The sequence below is a fragment of the Phodopus roborovskii genome, unplaced genomic scaffold (assembly GCF_943737965.1).
Source record: "Phodopus roborovskii unplaced genomic scaffold, PHOROB, whole genome shotgun sequence".
NCBI lineage: Eukaryota > Metazoa > Chordata > Mammalia > Rodentia > Cricetidae > Phodopus > Phodopus roborovskii.
This window is the reverse complement of record NW_026125295.1, coordinates 3035290-3056180: the sequence shown is the minus strand read 5'-3', so window position 1 is coordinate 3056180 and position 20891 is coordinate 3035290. Positions and strand designations below refer to the sequence as shown.

The 20891-nt window shown below is 49.8% G+C and overlaps 1 protein-coding gene across 1 annotated transcript in view; it reads left to right on the top strand.

Annotated features, from left to right (window-relative positions):
- The first annotated feature begins 17887 nt into the window (after nucleotides 1-17887).
- Trim71 (tripartite motif containing 71) overlaps nucleotides 17888-20891 on the top strand; it is a 46522-nt gene continuing 43518 nt past the window's right edge. The window contains exon 1 of the mRNA XM_051201875.1: nucleotides 17888-18738. Within this exon, the coding sequence (XP_051057832.1) occupies nucleotides 17926-18738 (813 nt within the window). The 5' untranslated portion in view covers nucleotides 17888-17925. The remainder of the gene's footprint in view (nucleotides 18739-20891) is intronic.

The following is a 20891-nucleotide window of genomic DNA, read 5'->3' as shown; positions in this document are numbered from 1 at the left end:
TGTTTGGCTTTTAATTTTTGCCATAACACGTTATTTAATTATTCTTAATTATTTTATCTGCGACCCCCTTTTTTTTCCCTTCTGAGGCTTTTCTGCCCAGTTTTGAGACATGGATAAGAAAAAACGCTGCCTTTCATAAGTACTCCAGGTATTGTCAGGAACAATATTTTATGTCTTTATGCAGTCGCTAGTCCAGGCAAGCATCTATTAATTGGATATATATAATTAATAAGTACTTAAGCTAGGCAATGTGAAGCACGCCTAGAATGCTGTAGTCACTAGATTGAGGCAAGAGTATTGCTCAACATTTAAGCTTGGCTATGTAATGAGTTTCAGATCAGCTTTAATCCCAGCATTCGGGAGGCAGAGGCAGGAAGATCTCCGTGAGTTTGAGGCTAGCCTGGTCTAAAAGAGCTAGTTCTAGGACAGGCTCCAAAGCTACAGAGAAACCCTGTCTCAAAAAACCGAAGAAGAAAGAAAAATAAATAAAAGAAACCCTGTCTGGGGGGGGGGGAATCAGACATGGGGGCGGGGGTGGGGGTGGCTGGAGACATGGCTTAGAGGTTAAGAGCACTGGCTACGCTCCATATACCCAAAGAGTGTGGGATGTTATAGTGGAGGTTCCACCCAAGCCCCCTCCCTATCTCCCTCCAAACCCTGCATCTCAGAAAGCCTGCCAAATGATGACCACTCCCCCAGGGATGATCAAGACCACTCCCACAGGGTATTTAAACTGCCCTTCAGAAAATCAACTCGTGGTTTCTCCGGTCTCTCTTTTCCATCTCCCCTCACCCAGGGGAGCGTTGTATCCATTAAACGTGGGCTTCTTCTAATTTAATTTGAGTTGGCCTGATTTGGATTGCTGCATCGGTGAAGAGGCTTATTGGGGTGCAGAAACTTCACTGAGGTCCTGCGTTCAATTCCCTGGCTCATAACCATCTATAATGAGATCTGGTGTCTTCTCCTGAATATGTAGGTATACATGCCAGTATAACACCATATACATAATAAATAAACCTTAAAAAAAATCAAACAACAGGGACTGGAAAGATGACTCAGCAGTATGAAACACTGGCTTCTCTTTAAGATGACTCAGCAGTTAAGAAACACTGGCTGCTCTTCTAGAGGACCTGGTTTGAGTCTCAGCACCCACGTGACCACAGGCCTCTATAATTCCAGTTCCAGGGTATTCGATGCCGCCTTCTGGTCTACCTGGCATTGCAAGTGGTGCACAGGCATACATGCAAGCAAAACACCATACAGAAAATGCAAGATCAAACCAAACAAAGCGGGAAGATGTGGTTGCATGTGCCTTTAATCCTGGCACTCAGGAGAGCCAGGCCACAAAGGGTTACAAAGAAACCTCATCTCGGAAAAAAAAAAAAAAGAATCAAGCAACAATATAGAACATACTTCTCCAGTCGTTAAAGTAGTTGAAATAATAATATATTGAAATTATATTACATAATAATAAATTTAAAAGATAATTGAGCTGGGTGGTGGTGGCTCATGCCTTTAATCACAGCACTTGGGAGGCAGTGACAGGCGGACCTCTGTGAGTTCGAGGCTAGACTGGTGGTCTACCGAGTAATTTTCAGGAAAGGCTCTAAAGCTATAGAGGAAACCTGTCTGGAAAAACCAAATAATAATAACTGAAAGTCTTAGGTCTATTAATTTTTTTGGTTTTCCTCAAGACAGTTTCTCTGGCTGTAGCCCTGGCTGTCCTGGAAGTCACTCTGTAGACCAGGCTGGCCTCAGACTCATAGAGATCCAATCTACCTTCCTCTGCTTCCTGAGAGCTGGGATTAAAGGTGAGCAATTCCACTGCCCGGTGCCCACAGTTATGTAAATAAAGGGTAAAATGACTTCATGAAAATGTACTTCATCTGTTGGTTTCTTTCCCTTAAACTCATGGTAGGTAATCTGTCCCAGCCTCACAAGTGCTGTCGTCACAGACACATAGAACTGGCAGAATGTACTCATTGGACTCAAATTCTAGTTCTAAAGCCCTCCACTGGGGAGGCAGAGGTAAAGATAAGTGGCTCACTTACAATTCAGTCCATTATCATCAGAGTGGGGAGCATGGCGGTGTGCAGGCGGACACCGTGCTGGAGAAGTAACTGAGTCCTACATCTTGCAGGCAACAGGAAATGGTCTGAGACACTGGGCGGTGAGGCAGTAAAATCCACCTCCACAATGACACACTTCCTCTGATAAGACCACACCTGCTCCCACAAGGCCACGCCTCCTAGTAGGGCCACCCCGTTTGGGGGCTGTTTTCTTTCAAACCCCATAGTCACCAAACCTAGCTCCCCCTTTGCTTGCTGTGTGAGCCACCTGTGCTCCGGCCTCTCCGAACCTCAGTTTCCACTATAGAAATGAAGGATATGTTCTCTTCCAGGCCAAGACAGAGAAAACCGTCCTTAGCCCTTAGCCACGCTGCCTAGTCAGGTGGGGAGAGGCCTCTGCCTGGTTTGTGGGGAGGAGAGGCCTGTTTGTCCCATTGTACCTTTTCGTAAGAACAATGTATGAAATCAGAAGCCGGGTGGTGATGGCACATGTCTTTTCAATCCTCTGTGATTGGTCCATCAGCCCCACCCCCCAGGCCACAGGCTGTCATCCAGGATGATGGAAGGCACACATTTGATTCTCTACTCTCCAATTCAGTCACTACAACAGCCAGGTGTGGTGGCAGTAAGTCTGTAATTCCAGCTCTTGAGAGGCTGAGGCAGGAGAATTACCATGAGTAGTTTAAAGCCAGCCTGAGCTACTTAGGAAGTCTTTTTTTTTTTTTTTTTTTAAGATTTATTTATTATGTATACAGTGTTCTGCTTGCATGTATATCTGCACACCAGAAAATGGCACCAGATCTCATTATAGATGGTTGTGAGCCACCATGTGGTTGCTGGGAATTGAACTCAGGACCTCTGGAAGAGCAGCCAGTGCTCTTAACCTCTGAGCCATCTCTCCAGCCCCTACTTAGGAAGTCTTGTCTCAAAATTTGGGAGACGGTTCAGTGGGTATAAGCACTTCCCATACAAGCCTGGTAGCCTGGATTTGACCCCTGGAACCCACTTGAAAAGCCAGAGTTGAGACTGGAGAGATGGCCCCAAGTTAAGAGCACTAGCAGAAGACCTGGGTTCAATCCCAGCACCCTCACAGCAGCTCACAGCTGTCTGCAGCTCCAGTTCCAGGATCTCTGGGGCCTTCCCTCGCAGACATACATGCAGGCAAAACATCAATGCACATAAAATGGAAATAAATCTTAGGGGAGTGGCCATATTTGATCCAACCCCAGCCCCAAATGCTCTTACCATCAGCCAGGCAGAAGAGAAAGAACTGGCCAGGAACTTGAAAATACAGTGACAGAAGAGAGACCCTGCCTCTAAAATTGAGGTGGAAGGGGAGATTCACTCTGGAAAAGCTGTCCCCTGATTTTCATACATGTATAGTATGAAGTATGCAAATGGCCATACATATCTGCAATCAATAAATCACTCCCTCTTTGTTTTTGGTTGTTTTTGTTTTGTTTTGTTTTGTTTGAGACAGGGTTTCTCTGTGTAGCTCTGGCTGTCCTGTGAATTTACAGAGATCCTCTTGCCTTTGCCTATGGAGTGCTGGGATCAAAGGCTTGCATAGCCACTGCCCTGGTCAATAAGCCACTCTCTTGATGGGTGGTGGTGGCTCACACCTCTAGTCCCAGCATGCTGAAGGCAGAGCCAGGAGGATCTCTGTGAGTTCATAGGTGAGCCTGGTCTACAGAGTGAGTTCTAGGACAGCCAGATGTTCCACAGAGAAAACCTGTCTCAAAAAGAAAAAAAAAAAAAACTAAAAAAAAAAAAGTTTTGCCAGATGGTGATGGTGTAGTCAGGCAGATCCCTCTGTGTTCAAGTCCAGCCTCGTCTACGAAACGAGTTCCAAGACAAACGGGACAAAGACACCTGTCAATAATAATAATAATAATAATAATAATAATAGTATTCATTTGTGCTGGCACAGTCAAGAGAGACAGAGGAATGGCACCTGTGAGAGCATGGGATGTTTGCCATGGGACGAGTGGAGAGCGGAAGGCAGCGGGCAGGGGTGGGCTCTCCCCTCCCACATCCTAGGTGTTGTACCCGGGTTTAGTGCTCTTAGCCTCTGAACCCTGTCCAGCCTGAGTGAAGTTTAAAGCTGGCAGGCCCAGTCCGGCCAGATGGCTCAGCTCAGCGGTTGAAGTACCGACTCGCCAGAAGAGGGCACCAGATCTCATTACAGTCGGTTTGTGAGCCACCATGTATGTGGTTGCTAAGAATTGAACTCAGGACCTCTGGGAGAGCAGCCAGTCTCTCCAGTCCCCTAAAAATACAATTAATTTTTGTATAAAGCAGAAACAAAGGAAAGGAAACGGAACGAAGTATGTGACGTGATATGGGCCCCAGGGAAGGCGTCATGAGTCTACCAACTCTGTATGACCAGAATTGGTCTGGGCAAGTCGCCACGGGTCCACTGAATCTTCGTGACTAGACCCAGCCTGACAGCTACCATGTAGGCTTCTTCCCTAGTCAGAAAAGGGACTCTTTCCCTATGACTCAAAATGGGGGCATTAAATAACCTCCCCTCACAATCCCATTCTGCTTCAACAGGAACCCTAATTAGGTCTACCAGTGAGGGTCCGCTTGCCAGACCAGGACTGCTTGAGAGAGCAAGCCCACTGAATTAAACTTCAATTCATCAAACTTTAAGGGCAAGAGAAAGTATTTGTTTTTTTTTTTTTTTTTTTTTAAATAAATAAAATCACTAAACAGCACATAAAAGACTTCGCAGGGCTGAACACAGCCCGGCCTTTTGTTAAGGGACTTCGGGCCCAACGAGTTAACTTTTTCTTTTCAGGAATTTTAACAAGATAGTGGTCAAAGTGCAATTAGTTCGCGTAGTTTATTTAAGGTTTTACAAGTCCCTCCCAAGAGTCCGTCCTCTGGGTCTGCAGGCACAGAGCTGCCCACACCAGGTGACATTGGACCCTTAGACGGGGAGTTGTCAAACACGGTGTGGGCTGTGACAAAGCAGGGTGCAAGAGAAACCAAGGGAGCTCGGGGCTGTCCTGCATCCAGGGAGCCCGAAGATTCTGCACTTAGCCTGCAAGGACATGGTTGGGACGGCTGCTGAAATGCGAACAGCCTGTGGATTAGATAGTAACTTGTATCAACATGGGTTTCCTGGTTTGATAGCGGCACTTGGGTTGTCTAAGATAACGTGGACAGTCTTAGGAAACGCACACGGAAACGGTCGCTGAGAGGGCCGCTCGCAGAAGCCGAGGCTTGATTTGTAATCGGCCGGGGGCTGAGTGGACAGGTGCCCGTGAGTTAGTTGCATTATTACGGTTCTGTGGCTGGGGGGGGGGGGCTAGATAGGGTCTTTCTGTGTACTGCAGCACAACCGGGAGCTAATGGTCCTCCAGCCTCCAAGGGCTGGGGTTTCAGGCCCGCAGGGTTTCCTTTTCTTTACGGGGCAGGCATATAGATAGAATGGGGCTGAAGCCAGCCACGTTTCCCAAAGCAGGTGCCCAACGTCGAGCTGTGTCTCAGCCTTCCCTTTTTTATTGTGCTTATTTGTGTGTGAATGTGTGCGCGTACACGTGCGCAAAGTGCGTGTGGAAGCCACCAGGTTGATGATATTGATGGTACTGTTATTTATTTTATTTCCGGTGTTACGGATCAAACTGAGCACCTCATGTGTGTTAGGTGCAAACTCTACGACTTCCCACTGTGCTATACCTTCAGACTTAAACTTTCTTTCCTTTTTTTATTTATTTTGGTTTTTCGAGATAAGGTTTCTTCTCTGTGTAGCCATGGCTGTCCTGGAACTCACTCTGTAGACCAGGCTGGCCTGGAACTCTTAGAGATCTTCCTGCCTTTGCCTCCCTAGCGTTGAGTGCCGGGATTAAAGGCGTGTGCTAACACCACCCGGCTTTTTAAATACTTGTTTTTGCTCATGTGTTTTATGTATTCGAGTGCCCTGTCTGCACGCATGCTTGCACACCAGAAGAAAGCACCAGATCCCATTATAGATGGTTGTGAGCTGCATGTGGTTGCTGGGAACTAAACTCAAAACCTCTGGAAGAGAAGTCGACGCTCTTAACCACCAAGCCATCTCTCCAGCCCCTCGATTTGTCTTTTAGGTTTACTTATTTAACGTGTGTGGTGGTTTTGCCTGCTTATATGTACGTGCTCCAAGCACATGCAGTGCCTGTAGAGACCAGAAGAGGGCGTCAGAACACCCTGAAACTGGATTGCCCAAACACCTTATTTTTGAGACGTGGTTTATCACTAACCTGAAACTGGTCCATCTGGCTAGACTAGACTTGCTGGTCAGCAAGACCAGGGAACCCTCCTCTCTGTCTCCACAGCTCTAGGATTAAAGGTACACATCTGTGCCCAGCTTTTCTTTTATTGTATTCATTCATTCATTCATTCATTCCTTTTGTTTTTGTTTTTGTTTTTTGAGACAGGGTTTCTCTGTGTAGCTTTGCAGCCAGTCTGGGCACTCACTCTGTAGACCAGGCTGGCCTCAAACTCAGAGATCCACCTGCCTCTGCCTCCCGAGTGCTGGGATTAAAGGCGTGCGCCACCACTGCCCGGCCACTTTTTCTCTTTTAAATTTTTAAAAATTCTTATTTAGTGTGAATGAGTGTGCACCTGTACATGGTGTGCCTATGGAGGTCAGAGAGCAACCGGCAGGAAGAGGTGGCTGTCCTTGTCATGTTAGTCCCCTGGATCAAACACAGGCTGTTAGGTGTAAGACAGACACTCACTATGTAGCCTTGGCCAATCTGTCCTCTCTAGAAGGCCGCCCTTGGGCCTGCAACAACCCTCTCCCTTCCCTGTCTTGTGAGCAGTGAGATCCCAAGTGGCCACCAGGCCCCCCCCCCAGTCCCAGCGGCCAGAGAGCTGACACGCGTGATCTGCGGGAGGCAAGGCCCTAGGACAGAGACCCTGCAGACAGGGAAGGTTCCAAACACAGCAGAGGTCAGGCTTGTGCAGACAAACACCTGGAGACACAGAGTCTGCCCAGGCCTGGTGTCGCAAGGTGTTCATTCTCACCTGCCTGCAGGCTGCAGTCCCAGGCTCAGCCCCCGCCTCCCCCCAGGGCGGGTTTGGGAAGAAATGTTGGAGGGCTTGTATCTCTTACAGCCACTGAGGCAAACTGTTGGCGATCTCTAGAAAGGGCAGAAGCAGAAGATGATGGAGACGAAGCAACCCTACCTTGCTGCCAGCATGTACCCAGAGCAACCACCCTACCGCTGAGTACGCACCCAGAGGAGCCGAATGCAGCATACCACAGAGATTTCTCGAAAAGATTCATTATCTTTATCTTATGTGTGTGCGTATTTCATCTGCATGTATGCATGTGCACCATATGTGTGCCTGGCGTCCTAAGAGGTCAGAAGACAGTGTCAGATACTCCCGTTTAACTGGAGTCACATATGCTAGGTAGTGAGCCACTGTGTGGATACCGGAAGTTGAACCCGGGTCCTCTGCAAGAACAGCCAGTGCTCTTAACCTCTTCAGACTCTCTTGAATCAAGGGATGTTTATGTTCCAGTGTTCACAACAGCCAAGTTGGGAACTCAGCTTAAGTGTCCTTTGACATACATGTCCATGAAGGACGTTAGGAGTGGGTGGGCACTTGGGGGGCTGAAGGAGGAGGCTCAGGAATTTGAGGGTATCGGGCAACTATACTGTAGCACCCATCTCAGAAAGAAGACAGGAAAAGAATGGATGAGTGGACGATAGGGGGATGGAAGGGAGAAGGGAAAAGAGAAAGAGGCAGGCCCAGTAACAGAACACTACTTAGCCCTGGATGATATTAATCTTATTTTTAATTATGTGTATCTGTGTTTGGATTTATATACACAGGAGCAGTGGCCTCAAAGACCAGGTCACTTTTTTTCTTTTTCTTTTTTGAGACAGGGTTTCTCTGGGTAGCCCTGGCAGTCCTGGAATGTGCTCTGTATAGATCAGGCTGGCCTCGAATTCACAGGGATCTGCCTGCTAAAGGTATGCACCACCACCACCCGGCTGTGTACTCACTTCTTAACCATTAAGTCATCTCTCCAGGCCTCATTTGTCTTCAGGAAGAAAGGAAATCTGCCATCTGTAACAATATGGAAAAACCTGGAAGACACCTGGCTAAGTGAGGGAAGCCAAGCGCGGAAGAGGGTGAATCTGAAAGACACGCATTAGCATGCATCTGTAATTCTACCTATTCAGGAGGCTGATGCAGGAGAATCATAAGTTGGAGGTCAGTCTGAGCTAGACAGGCAACATAATAAAAATCTGTTCTTAAAAAAAAATGTGGGGCTGGAAAGATGGTTCAGGAGTTAAGAACACTGGCCGTTCTTCTAAAGGACCCAGGTTAGAGTCTGGACAGTCACATGGTGGCCTGGACAGTCACGTGGTGGCCCACAGCTATCTGTAATTCCAGTCTCAGGGGCGCCAATGCAGGCTGATCTCTGTGAGATTGAGGGCAGTCTGGTCTATGTTGTGAATTCCAGGATAGCCAGAGCTACATAAACAGTGACACCTTGTCTTAGAAGAAAGAAAGAAAGAAAGAAAGAAAGAAAGAAAGAAAGAAAGAAAGACATGAAGAAAGGAAGGAAGGAAGGAAGGAAGGAAAGAAGGAGGGAGGGAAGGAAGGAAGGAGGGAGGGAAGGAAGGAAGGAAGGAGGGAAGGAGGGAAGAGGGGTCCAGGGTCTTGGGAGGATGGGAGGGAGAGGGAACTGGGATCAAAATGTAAAATAAGAAAAAATAATAAAAAGGAAGGAAGTGAGTCAAGCAGTGTTGGCGCTCGCCTTTAATCCCAGCACTTGGGAGGCAGAGGCAAGAGGATCTCCATGAGTTAGAAGACAACGTGGTCTACAAATAAAGTTCCAGAACTACACAGAGAAACCCTGTCTCAAGAAACTAAGGAGAGAGAGAGAGAGAGAGAATAAATTGGGCTGGCAGTGGTGGCATGCATCTTTAATAGCACTTGGGAAGCAAAGACAGGCAGGTATTTGAGTTTGGGGCCAGCCTGATCTGCATACCCAGTTCCAGGACAGTCAGGGCTACACAAAGAAATAATGCCTCAAAACAAAAACAACTAAAAGAAAGAAACAAAGTTGGGTCTGGGCATGTGTCTCAGCAGCAGAGAGTTTATTATAATTTTATTATTTATTTTTAAAATTTAATTAATTATTTTTTTTTTTTTTTTGTTTTTGTCTTTTTCTGTGTAGCCCTGGCTGTCCTGGAACTGGCTATGTAGACCATGCTGCCCTTGAACTTAGAGACCCACCTGCCTCTGCCTCCTGAGTTGCTGCGAAAAGAGGCGTGGACCACCACCACTGCCTGGCGCCAGTCAAGTGTTTGCCTAGCATACAGGAAATCCTGAGATCTCAGCACTGCATAAAGTGGGCAACAGAGCAAGCATTTGGAGAATGAGGGGGGGGGGGATCAGAAGTTCAAAGTTACCCTCAACTATACAATTTAGAGACACTGTCTCCAACAATAAACAAAAGAAGCAAACAAAACCCTACACAACAATAACAACAACAAAAAAAACCTGCCAGACAGAAATTTACCACAACATAAGTTAACTTCAAAGTAATTATCAGTGTGTCAAGGTCAGGGGGTAGGGGTAGCTGAGGGCCAGGGAAATCTGGCCAAAGCAAGAGAGACCAAGTGTTCACCCCTCCAGGGAGGGAACCCTTAGAGGCCTGAATCAGGCAGCGGATGTAGGTAGGTGCTGGGTGGGGGCTCTTTTGTTCCAATGATCAATTTCTACATATCAAGTGACTTTAAAATGTAGTAGCATATACCAGTCATTAAAATGGGTGTGGTGGCCAGGTGGGGGGGCATGCCTTTAATCCCAGCATTGGCGAGGCATCGACAGGCAGATCTTTGTAAATTCCAGGCCAGCATGGACACCGAGAGCTACACACTCAGAAACTCTGTCTTAAAAAATCAAAGTAAATAAACAAAGTGGTGGTCCACACCTGTAATCCTAGCTCTGGAGAGGCAGAGCCAGGAGGATGGCCACAAATTCCAGGCCATCCTGATCTAGATCGCAAGTACCAGGTCAGTCAGAATTATATAGTGAGATCCTGTCCCAGTAAACAAACACAAAGGGCTGGCAATATGGTTCAGTGTATAAAGAGGCTTGCTGCTGAGCCTAAAGATCTCCATTTCATCCCCAGGATCTCTATGGGAGAAGGAGAGAGCCAACACTTACAGTTGTCCTCTGTGCTCTTACATGTGTACATACATGCACAGGCATATATTCACAATACATAGATACATTCACAATACACTCACAATAAATAGATTAAAATGTACTAAGTTTAGGGCTGGAGAGGCATATAAATGGTTAAAGCCACAGCTCTTGCAGAGGACCCAAATTAAATTCCCAGTGCCCACTTGATACTTCACAACTGTCCACCTCCAGTTCCAGACTATATAATGCTGTTTCCTGTCATGGGCAGCAGGCATGCTAATGCAGGCAAAACAGCTGTCCATGTTTTAAGTATGTAAATGGATGGGTGCATGCATGCCACAGTGTGTTTGTGGAGGAGGTCAGATGATAACTTACCAGCATCAAGTCTTTCCTTCCACCATGTGGGCCCTCAAAAACTGGAGTGGTCAGGTTTAGCTGCAAGCTCCTTTACCCACTGAGCCATCTAGCTGGCCCTTCCTCATTTTGTTATAGTTCACAATTTTGTGTATTGAGAATTCGGACCGAGTCTGCTGAGAGAGGCTCCAAGAGGGCTTCACTCATCTACCTATCTGGACAGCCAGGAGGTTGGGCTCCAATGGACTCTTCAATGCTCCAGGTTAACTTCTGGGGCGCTTCTGGAAGGGACATCAGTCTTCCTTGCAAGGTGACAGTGGCATTCCTGGGGAAGGGCTTCGGGGACCGACTGGAGACTGGAGGGAGATGACTGGGTAGAAACTATCAGGACAAGCAACTTGGGGTCCATTATCAGCTTTTAAAGGGGACCCCTGAGTGGAGGGGTCGGATGGAAAGGCTGAAGGGACAATGTTAAGTGGAAACTGGGAAAAGGCAAACAGCTTTCCACTGGCCCTTTTGACAGCATTTGCAATTGTTTTTCCACAGCCTTTATTCTGTGCCATGGGGCGTGTGCACATGTGTGCACGGGAAGGTCATAGCACAACTCACAGTCGAGCCCTGGGGTTCAAACTCAGGGTGTCAGACCTCAAGGCAAGCTGAGCCATCTAGCTGGGTGACTCCTAATGATTCTCTTAAAAAGTCTACTTACTGAGGGATGGAGAGATGGCTCAGCAGTTAGGAGCACTGGCTGCTGCTCTTGAGTTCAGTTCCCAGCACCCACATGGTGTCTCCCAACAGTCTGTACCTGTAGTTGCAGAGGATCCAACCCTGTCTTCAGCCCTGCTTAGACACTTCATGTGCATGGTCCATAGACATCCTTATAGGCAGAACACCGGAACACAAGACAGAAAAAGACTTACAAACGTCTATTTACGGCTGGGCGGTGGTGGCCCATGCCTTTAATCCCAGCACTCGGGAGGCAGAGACAAGCGGATCTCTGTGAGTTCAAGGCCAACCTGGTCTACAAGAGCTAGTTCCAGCACAGCTTCCAAAGCCACAGAGAAACCCTGTCTCAAAAAACAACAACAAAAACAAAACCCAAAAAAACAAAACAAAACAATCAAATCCAAAGAAACAAACAAACAAAAAACCCCATCTATTTACTGAGCTTTTATGTGCTTGGTACTAAGTAAAGCACATCACATTAGGAGCTTCATTGATTCCGACCCGCTGTTTACATCATTTGTGTTATGTGGACAGGAAATTGGATGTACACAGATTAAGTAATCTCCCCCAGAATCGCGGAGTAGAGTAATGGAACCCAAAAACCAGAGTTCTAAGTAACTTTTGTTTCTGAGAGAGGGCCTCATGTAGCTCAGGCTGGTCTTGCACTTGCTATGTAGCCAAGGATGACCTTAACTGTCCCAGTTTATGGTCTCATAGTCAGCCCTTCCTTCCTCCTTCCTTTTCTCTCTGGATACTCTAAGCAGCTGTGCTCAGGAAAACAATTCCCCTTCTGCAGTCAAGTGTCTCCTTTTCAAGTCCCAGTGCTCTGCTCCTAGGGACTGCCCACTTTAGGACCCAGTTTTTTGTTTTTTCCCCATTGGGCTATCTTTCCTTTGTTTCATTTCAGTTTATTTTTGGTGGTGATGGGTGGGGCTCTCCTCTGGAGCCACCTTCCTGGTGTTTCTCCCCCCCCCCTTTTCTGGTGCCCCTCCCCCATCTGTTTTTGCCTCGTTGTTATTTATTTACTTAGTGTTTTTTATTTTTAAACAGGGATTTATTTTGTTTGTTTGTTTTTTGAGGCAGGGTTTCTCCGGGTAGCTTTGGAGCCTGTCCTGGAACTAGCTGTTGTAGACCGCTGGCCTTGAACTTACAGAGATCCACCTGCCTCTGCCACCCAAGTGCTGGAATTAAAGTTGTCTGCCACCACAGCCTGGCTGTTTGCTTTAAAAAAAAAAAAAATAACCTGTTTGTTTTTAAAATAACTGGCCAGAAGCCTAGGATGTAGTTCAGCCATTGGATTGCCGCCTTTGAATGCTGGGCAGCTTTGATTCTCAGCAGCCAATAAAGCTAACTCTAGCCTGGTGGCATGTGCTCATAATGGCTTCATTTAGGAGGAAAGACAATAGTGCTAGAAATTCAAGGGCTACCCTTAAGGACAAAGCAAGTTTGACAGCAGAAAGGCCATGTGAGTTTCCCCATCTCAATAACAACCACAAAGCAGGAGCGAAGGGATGGCTCTACCCTGAAGAGCATTTGTTTGTTGTTTTGTATTTTGTTGACAAAGAACATTTGTTTGTTATTTTGTATTTTGTTGACAGGGTTTCTCTGTGTAGCCCTGGCTGCCCTGGAACTCGAGAACAGGCTGGCCTCAAACTCACCGCAGAGATCTGCCTGCCTCTGCCTCCTGAGTGCTGGGACTGAAGGCGTGTGCCACAACCAAAGCCTGGCCCAGTTAAGAACATCTGTGGTTCTTGCAGAGGATAGGGTTCCGTTCCCAGTTCCAGGGACCTGATGGAGGTCCTCTTCTGACTTCCAAGGGTACTGCTTACATGTAGAACACATCAGTAGAGAAAAGCACTCATATGCATAAAATAAAAACAAATCTGGGGCTGGGTGGATGGTGGCTCATGAATTTGACCCCAGCACTGGGGAGGCAGAGGCAGGCAGATCTCTGTGAGTTTGAGGCCAAACTGTTCTACAGAGCTAGTTTCAGGACAGGCTCCAAAGCTACAGAGAAACCGAAAAACCAACCAATCAAACAACAACAAAAGACAACTATGTCAGGTATTGTGTACACACCTTTAATCCCAGCACCCAAGAGGCAGAAACAAGTGCATCTCTATGAGTTCAAGGCCAGCCTGCCCTACATGGAGAATTCCAGGTCAGACATGGGCATAGTGAGAGCCTGTCTCAAAAAAAAATTATTTTGAATAAATAACAACTCAAAACTACAACAAAATTAAAGTCAATCAAAGAAAGAAAAATAAATCAAACTGAAAAAAATACATAAAGTACCTTTATAAGCAGGTCGGCCTGGATAGTAGGAAAAACTTTCTGCATATTAATTTTTTGGTTTTTTTTTGAGACAGGAACTCACTATGTAGTCCCGTCTAGTTTAGAATTCAATAGGTAGACCAAGCTGCCCTTGAACTCAGAGATCTGCCTGCCTCTACCTTCTGAGTGTTTGGATTAAAAGTATGTGATAATATACCTTGCCAAAATAATATTTTTTCAGGATTTATTAATGTATGTGAGTGTGTTGTCTGTGGCGTGCATGTCTGTGTGCATGTGGACTATCATATGCCTAGGGCTGGAAGAGTGGAATCTCCTGGAACTGGGAACTGAGTCCAGATCCTCTGGAAGCACAGAGATGCTTTTAACTGCTGGATCATCTCTCCAGCCTCTACCTCTTAAAATTACAATAGAAGAATCCTGAATTGTCACCAGGCAGGCTTGGTGCTCAAAATCTTGGACACTTGGGAGACTTGAAATATGATAATTTTTTATAAGATTTATTTACTTATGTGTACAGCGTTCTGTCTGCAAGTATGCCTGCAGGACAGAAGATGACACCAGATTTCATTACAGACAGCTGTGAGCCACCATGTGGTTGCTGGGGATTGAACTCAGGACCTCTGGAAGAGCAGTCAGTGCTCTTGACTTCTGAGCCCGAGATATTGAGGCTAGTATGAAGAAAAATGGAAAGATGTCACAGGAAGGTTCTTACACACATACACTCCAACTCTCATTTTTATCATTTTTTATTATTATTATTTTTTCTTGAGACAAGGTCTCAAGAATTGAAGCCATGGCTAGCCTAGAACTCAGTTTTTAGACCAGGCTGCCCTCAAACACACTAGCCTCTGCTTCCTGAGTGCCTGTCTTTTATGGTTTTGAAACAGAGTGCCACTATGTAGCCCAGGCTGACCTAAGCCATTCAATTTTGATACCTCAGCCTCATAGAGGCTGGCATATTAGACTGTGACACCACACCATACTTTGTGACACCACACCATACTTTAGCCCCTAATTTCATTGCTGTGTCTTTTGAGCTAGGATCTAAATACGTAGCCAAGGCTGGCTACAAACAGGCAGCAATACTCCTGCCTTGATCTCTCATCGGTGAGATTACAAGTGTGCTACTACCTCCTGGCCTGCCCTTCATTTTATTGAAACAATATCAGGGACGATAGAGAAGGTTGAGCAGTTAGTATTTTTGCTCTATCAGGGGACTGGAGTTTCAGTCCTCAGCAACTACATCAGCAGCTTGGAAAAATGCCTGTAGCGACAATTTTAAGGTATCAGATGCAAGATGCCCCCTTCTGGTTTCTATGAACACCTGTACACACGCATGTACAGCAATAAATCTTTAAATAAATCTGCATTACATTTTACATTGATTTGTAAGTGTGTGGCATACTCTTGCCACCACAGAGGACAACTCCTGTGGTTTGCTTCTCTTTCTATCATGTGGATTCCAGGGATGGAACTTGGTTTTTCAGGTTTAGCAGCAAATGCCTTTAGCCTGCAGACCTATCTTCTGTGCACAGATGGTCATTCAAAAGGTTTTTTTTTGTTTTGTTTTGTTTTTGAGGCGTCCCCAACAATTTTATTATAAACAGAAACAAGACTTTCTCCTGGTTAGTTGTCAGTGTATCATCTTTGTTTAGCTGAGCTCTGCTCAGTTTTAGGGTACCCCCGATTTTCCCAGGAGGAGATGGTCACAGGTCTTCTGTTGTTTCAAACGGTGAGGACCGTTGCTTTGGAAACAGCTTCTGTCTTCCCAGTGCTTCAGGGCTCTTGTGGGCCTGGGAAGCTCTTACCCCAGCTCACCCCAGCAGCCTCGGAGCCTTAGGGCTCTACAGCAGTCAATCCAGTTGAATTGATTCATGGTTCCAGAATGATCTTCCTTGTTTTTTCATGGATAGAGAGGCAGCATCTAGAATTGCATCCCATTCTTATCATTATGACCCAGGCATGGTTATTCAGAATGGAGGCTAAATTTTCTTCTGGTCTCTCTTTAAATTTACTTCTTTAAAATTATGTGTGTCTATGTGTCCACCAATCCAGGTGCCTGAGGCAGCAAGAAGTCTATTCCCTGTGGCTGGAGTTACAGGCAGTTCTGAACCACCCAATGCTGGGTTTGGGACTTGAACTCCCAGTCCTCTTGAAAGACTACAGAACCATCTCTGCAGCTTTCATCCGTTTCTTGAGAGGTCTCATGTGGCCCAGGCCTTGAACTTCTGTGGATCCAGGGTCCATCTTCTTTTTTTCCACCTGGGTACAATCTACACAGTGAAATTTTATACACACCGTAGATGGCATTTATTTGTGTATTTTACTCATGCGTTAATCTGACCTAGGGTCTCAGTCAATCTCCTGCCTCAGCTCCTGCTGAATTATAATGGGTACGTTACCACGCCCATCTTAAATGACATTTTTAAAAACTTTGAGAGCAGCCTTTCCAGGTCATCCTTCACAGAGCCTTTGAGTTCCTCCCCTAGAACAGCCTGGGGCACCACCCAGATGGCCTAGGGGCGGTCAGTGGGTCACCTCCTCTTAACAGCTGCCTGGGCTCCCACTAAAACACAGTAACCGGCCCCTCGGACGATCAGAATTCAGATTCGTTTATTTCCACACGTCCAACTACACAACTGTGCGATACTTCGAGGTCGGTCTCAGCTTTGCAGAATCCTAGAGAAATGCAAAGGAAAGGGAAAGGGAAAAAAGGGTGGTGGTGGAGGGGGGGACCCTAGCTCTCCCGGGCAGTGGCCATCAGCCTCCAAGAGGCAGGGATTCCGAATGAAGTCGTTTTTTCTTTTTTTTTTTTTTAAATAAACGGAAGAGTCGTTCTGCGCTCCTCGCCCGGGAGGTTCCAAAGGTCGTCACACGGAGGCCTGGGGGCGATCGTCTCCCCCGCGGCCGGAGCGGGGGAGGAGGGTGGTGGGAGGAGGGGAGGTGCACACAAAAGCGGGCCGGGCCAAGAGGGCTAATGTTTCCTGTTTGCCTGGAACCCCCTCCCCGGCCTCCCCTCCCCCACCCCTCCCAGCACTCGGGCGGAAGTGAGTTTGCTCCTTTGGAGATTAAAAGGATTCCGAATTCCGATCAGTCCCAATAACCGGCGTTCCGAGAGGCGGCAAAGCGGAGAAAGGAGGGAACACGCGCGCGCACGCTGCCCCCCGTTCAGGGGAGTTGTGCAAAAATAAAAACCCAAAGCAACCCAGGAGATCAGGGCCCCGGGAAAGCCAGGACCCGGTAGGCGCAGCGCAGCCGGGGCCACCCGCGTCCCCGCTCGGCGACTCGTTTGCAGGAGGATGACGCAGGCGGGAGCCGCGGGCGGCGTTGGCCACGCGGCTCCTGAAGTGGCCGCGCGGGTCCCTCGCTTGCTCCTCTGATTCCAGCACGCCCGGGAGGGAGGCTCGGTCCCTGAGGCTCCGGGATTGCAGGGGGGACCCGAGCGAGGGCGAAATGGCCCGATGACAAAGGAAATGTGATCCCCCTTCGCTGCCCAGGTTTCGGAGAGGACGGCCGTGAGGAGGAGGGGCGCGCGCCGCGCGCGGAACGCGGATAGCATTGCACGACGGCCCCGCGCGGGGCGGCCGCCGGGTACATCCAATATCTTCCCGCCGATGAATAATTCAGGGCGGCCCGCGGGGACCTGCGGCCCCGCGCCGCGGAGCGCCTGAGGCCGGAGAAGGGTCGGAGCGCGCGCCACCCAGAGCCAGGAGGCCCGGGGACACGCGGGCGCCGGGCCGCGTGGGGCGCGCGTGCGTGCGAGCGCACAGGGACCGCGGCCCGGCCGGGCTGCGCAGAGGCGCGGAGTGCGTGGGGCGCGCGTGCGTACTTGGCACGCGTGCTTCCGCGGGCGGGCCGGGGCCCCCGCACGAGGTGCAGCTGCGCGCTCGAGCCGACCGCGCCGCGGGGGAGGCTGCGCTTCGGCCGCCACGCAGGAGCTGCTGCCGCCGCGTCATGCGGCGGGGCGGCCGGCGCCGCGCGCGGGGACTCGGGCTGCTGCGACTTCGGGGCGTTTTCCCCTCCCTCCAGGAGACTCAATCCGTGTAGCCCGGGGCAAAAGAGAAAAAAAGTAGCACGCGCAAGAGTCGTCAGGACCATTTTTTTTTTTTTTTTTGAGCGGCGGGGGACTGGATTCCACGGCGGACTTTGGGACTTGGGCGGGCGCTCGCTTGCTGCCGAGTGGCGGTGCATGCCCGCCGCGCCGAGGTGGCCTGGGGGTCGCCTCCACCGCGCCCTCGATGCGCTCTGCTGAGTGAGCCGCGCGCCCTCCTCCTCCTCCTCCTCGCCGCGCGCCCTCTTCCCTCCGGCCCGCCTGCAAATGGCTTCGTTCCCCGAGACCGACTTCCAGATCTGCCTGCTGTGCAAGGAGATGTGCGGCTCGCCCGCGCCGCTCTCCTCCAGCTCGTCCGCTTCGTCGTCTTCGTCGCAGACGTCCACGTCGTCCGCGGGAGGCGGCGGCCCCGGGGCGGCGGCGCGGCGCCTGCACGTCCTGCCCTGCCTGCACGCCTTCTGCCGGCCGTGCCTCGAGGCGCACCGGCTGCCCGCTGCCGGCGGCGCCGGCCCCACCGAGGCGCTCAAGCTGCGCTGCCCCGTGTGCGACCAGAAAGTGGTCCTGGCCGAGGCGGCGGGCATGGACGCGCTGCCGTCGTCCGCTTTCCTGCTCAGCAACCTGCTGGACGCCGTGGTGGCTACCGCCGACGAGCCGCCGCCCAAGAACGGGCGCGCGGGCGGCGGCCCCGGGGGCGCGGGCGGCCACAGCAACCACCGGCATCACGCGCACCACCCGCCCCAGCGCGCCGCCGCTCCGGCCCCGCAGCCGCCGCCCGGCCCGGCCGCCTCCCCCGCCGCGCTCCTGCTGCGCCGGCAGCACGGCTGCAGCTCGTGCGACGAGGGCAACGCCGCCTCGTCGCGCTGCCTCGACTGCCAGGAACACCTGTGCGACAACTGTGTCCGCGCGCACCAGCGCGTGCGCCTCACGAAGGACCATTACATCGAGCGCGGCCCGCCGGGGCCCGCGGCCGCCTCCGCGGCGCAGCAGCTGGGGCTCGGGCCGCCCTTCGCCGGCGCGCCGTTCTCCATCCTTTCGGTGTTCCCAGAGCGGCTCGGCTTCTGCCAGCACCACGACGAAGAGGTGAGTTGCGCGTGCGACGCGGGCGAGGGAGCGGACCCCGGACCCTTTTTTTGCAGACTTGTGTCGTCCCCCTCCCCTCCCAGCTTTCCTTAGACAACCGCGACCTGACGACATCTTCCTTCTCTGGGCTTGTCCGAAGAGACCCAAAATGTTAGACTCCCTCCCTTTTTTTTAGGTCGTGCGCGCGCGCGTTTGTTTGTGTTTGCCTTTTGCTAGACAAGTCTACCCGTGGGATAGACTCGCAGCCCCTGGATTTTGATTTTTTTTTCTTATTTATCTTTTTTTTTTTTAAACATTTATTTGCATCCATGTGTGGAGGTCAGGACAGCTTTCAGGAGTCGGTTCTCTTGTCCCTTATCTTCTGGGACCCGGGGATCGAAGTAGGGTCTTTGAGGTTTTGAGGCAAGTGCCCCTTAACCAGTAAGCCATCTCGCCAGCCCAGCTTCATCTCATCTCTATTTTTTTCTCCTGTGTGACAAAATGTGTAGTTGGCGCGTGCAGTTGGGCAGGAGTTTGGAGGAGATAAGTGTGTTTGTGGAGTCGTGGACTCCTTTTGTGTGGGCCCGCCAGAGGCCGCCCTTCGTGCTGAGGGCTCTCCGGGGTGGGAAGGGATGGCTGGGTACGGACTTGCTTCTCACGTGTGTGCTGGGCCGGAGGACTTGGGTCTGGCTGGCATCTGCACGGGTTGGCATTCACCAGGTTGTCTGTCCGGTTGTTGGTAAAAAGCCTGTGGACTTTTTGGAACTGAGGGACCCCGGTGTTGAGTGCCTAATTTTGCTTCTAGGGTTGTTTTACGTACTGTGTAAATCCTGTTCTGGTTGGTGAGCACCCACGTGCAATGACCATGTGGCCTCGTGGGGGCCCCTGAGAGAGCTAGAAGCCAGATTGGGGCCACCGCAGTTGGATCTCTGGCGCTGTTCCCAAGCTGGCCCCATCTCCCATCCCGCGGGGACCCGGTCGCCACCCTCCCCATCCTCCACTCGGCAGGTCGAGCCTGGGGGTGTGCGGAATCTGAGGGCTGCGCTGCTGCCCTCGGACCTGATCATCTCTTTGGGCTCTTGGTTTTTTTCTTTTTTTTCCTTTTCTCCACTTGGATGTACTGGACCGTCACCGCTTATTAATAATATTATTCTACCCACTGGAAGGTAGCAGAGGTTGGCGGACCACCCTTGATGGGTTGGGAGCCTGGTCTAACTGCCGGTAAATATGAGACCCACGTGCGATCGCAGTGGTTGGTGTTGCACTGGCTGGGGGCAGGGCAGGGGACAAACAAGGCTTTCGCCATCCCGCGTGACTCACAGTGGGACTGCGGGCACCGCCGCAGCGGGGGGGGGGATTTGGGGAGGAGGCTTAAGTTGGAAAAATTAATTCTAACGCGGGGAAATTACTTTTTATAAAGGATTCTTCTGAAGTGCACTTGGTGGTTCACTTCGGTCTTCAGCCCTGGGTCTCGACTCCCTTTTTCTCACATTCCTGGTTTGGTGTTTCTAGCATGTTCTTCAGTACTTTTTAGAAAACCCCTGAGCCAATTTTTCACTGGCAGACTAGGGTCAAATTCGAGGACGAGGCAGAGAAGAAAGCCCCTGAGTCCGGGTTTGTTTTCCTCCACGGAGGGAAAGAGTTGAAATGCCCCCTTTTTGGTTTTCCTATTAATTTTTAGTCAGAGATGTTCCGTGTGGGCAGAGGCCGTAGGCGTTTGGTGCTGGCTGCTTGATAGGGTGACTGTAACTCCCTGTGTGTGTTTATTTCGAGATAGGGTCTTTTCTTTAGCCTAGGCTGGCCTGGAACTGTGTAATCCACCCAGTTATTTATTCTCCTGCCTCAGCTTCCCAAATGCTCAAACCACAGATTTGAGCAAGCCACCATGACTGGCTTCACTTAAGAAGACAAAACGTTTTTGAGTAAGCTGAGAAAATAATGACGAGTCCCTCGATGGCGTCTTCGCATGCGTGTCTTCCTAGCTGCCTCCGTGACCAGCTCCCTTGCTTAGTTTTTTTTTTTTTTTTCTGCTTTTGTGTCTTAAATGCCTAGCTTGTGTTTTTCCTTTGTGGTCCTATCTGTCCCCATGTTTTTGTCTTTTGAGACAGGGTTTCTTTCTCTGTGTAGCCCGGGCTGTCCTGAAACTCACTGTGTAGACCAGGCTGGCCTCAGAC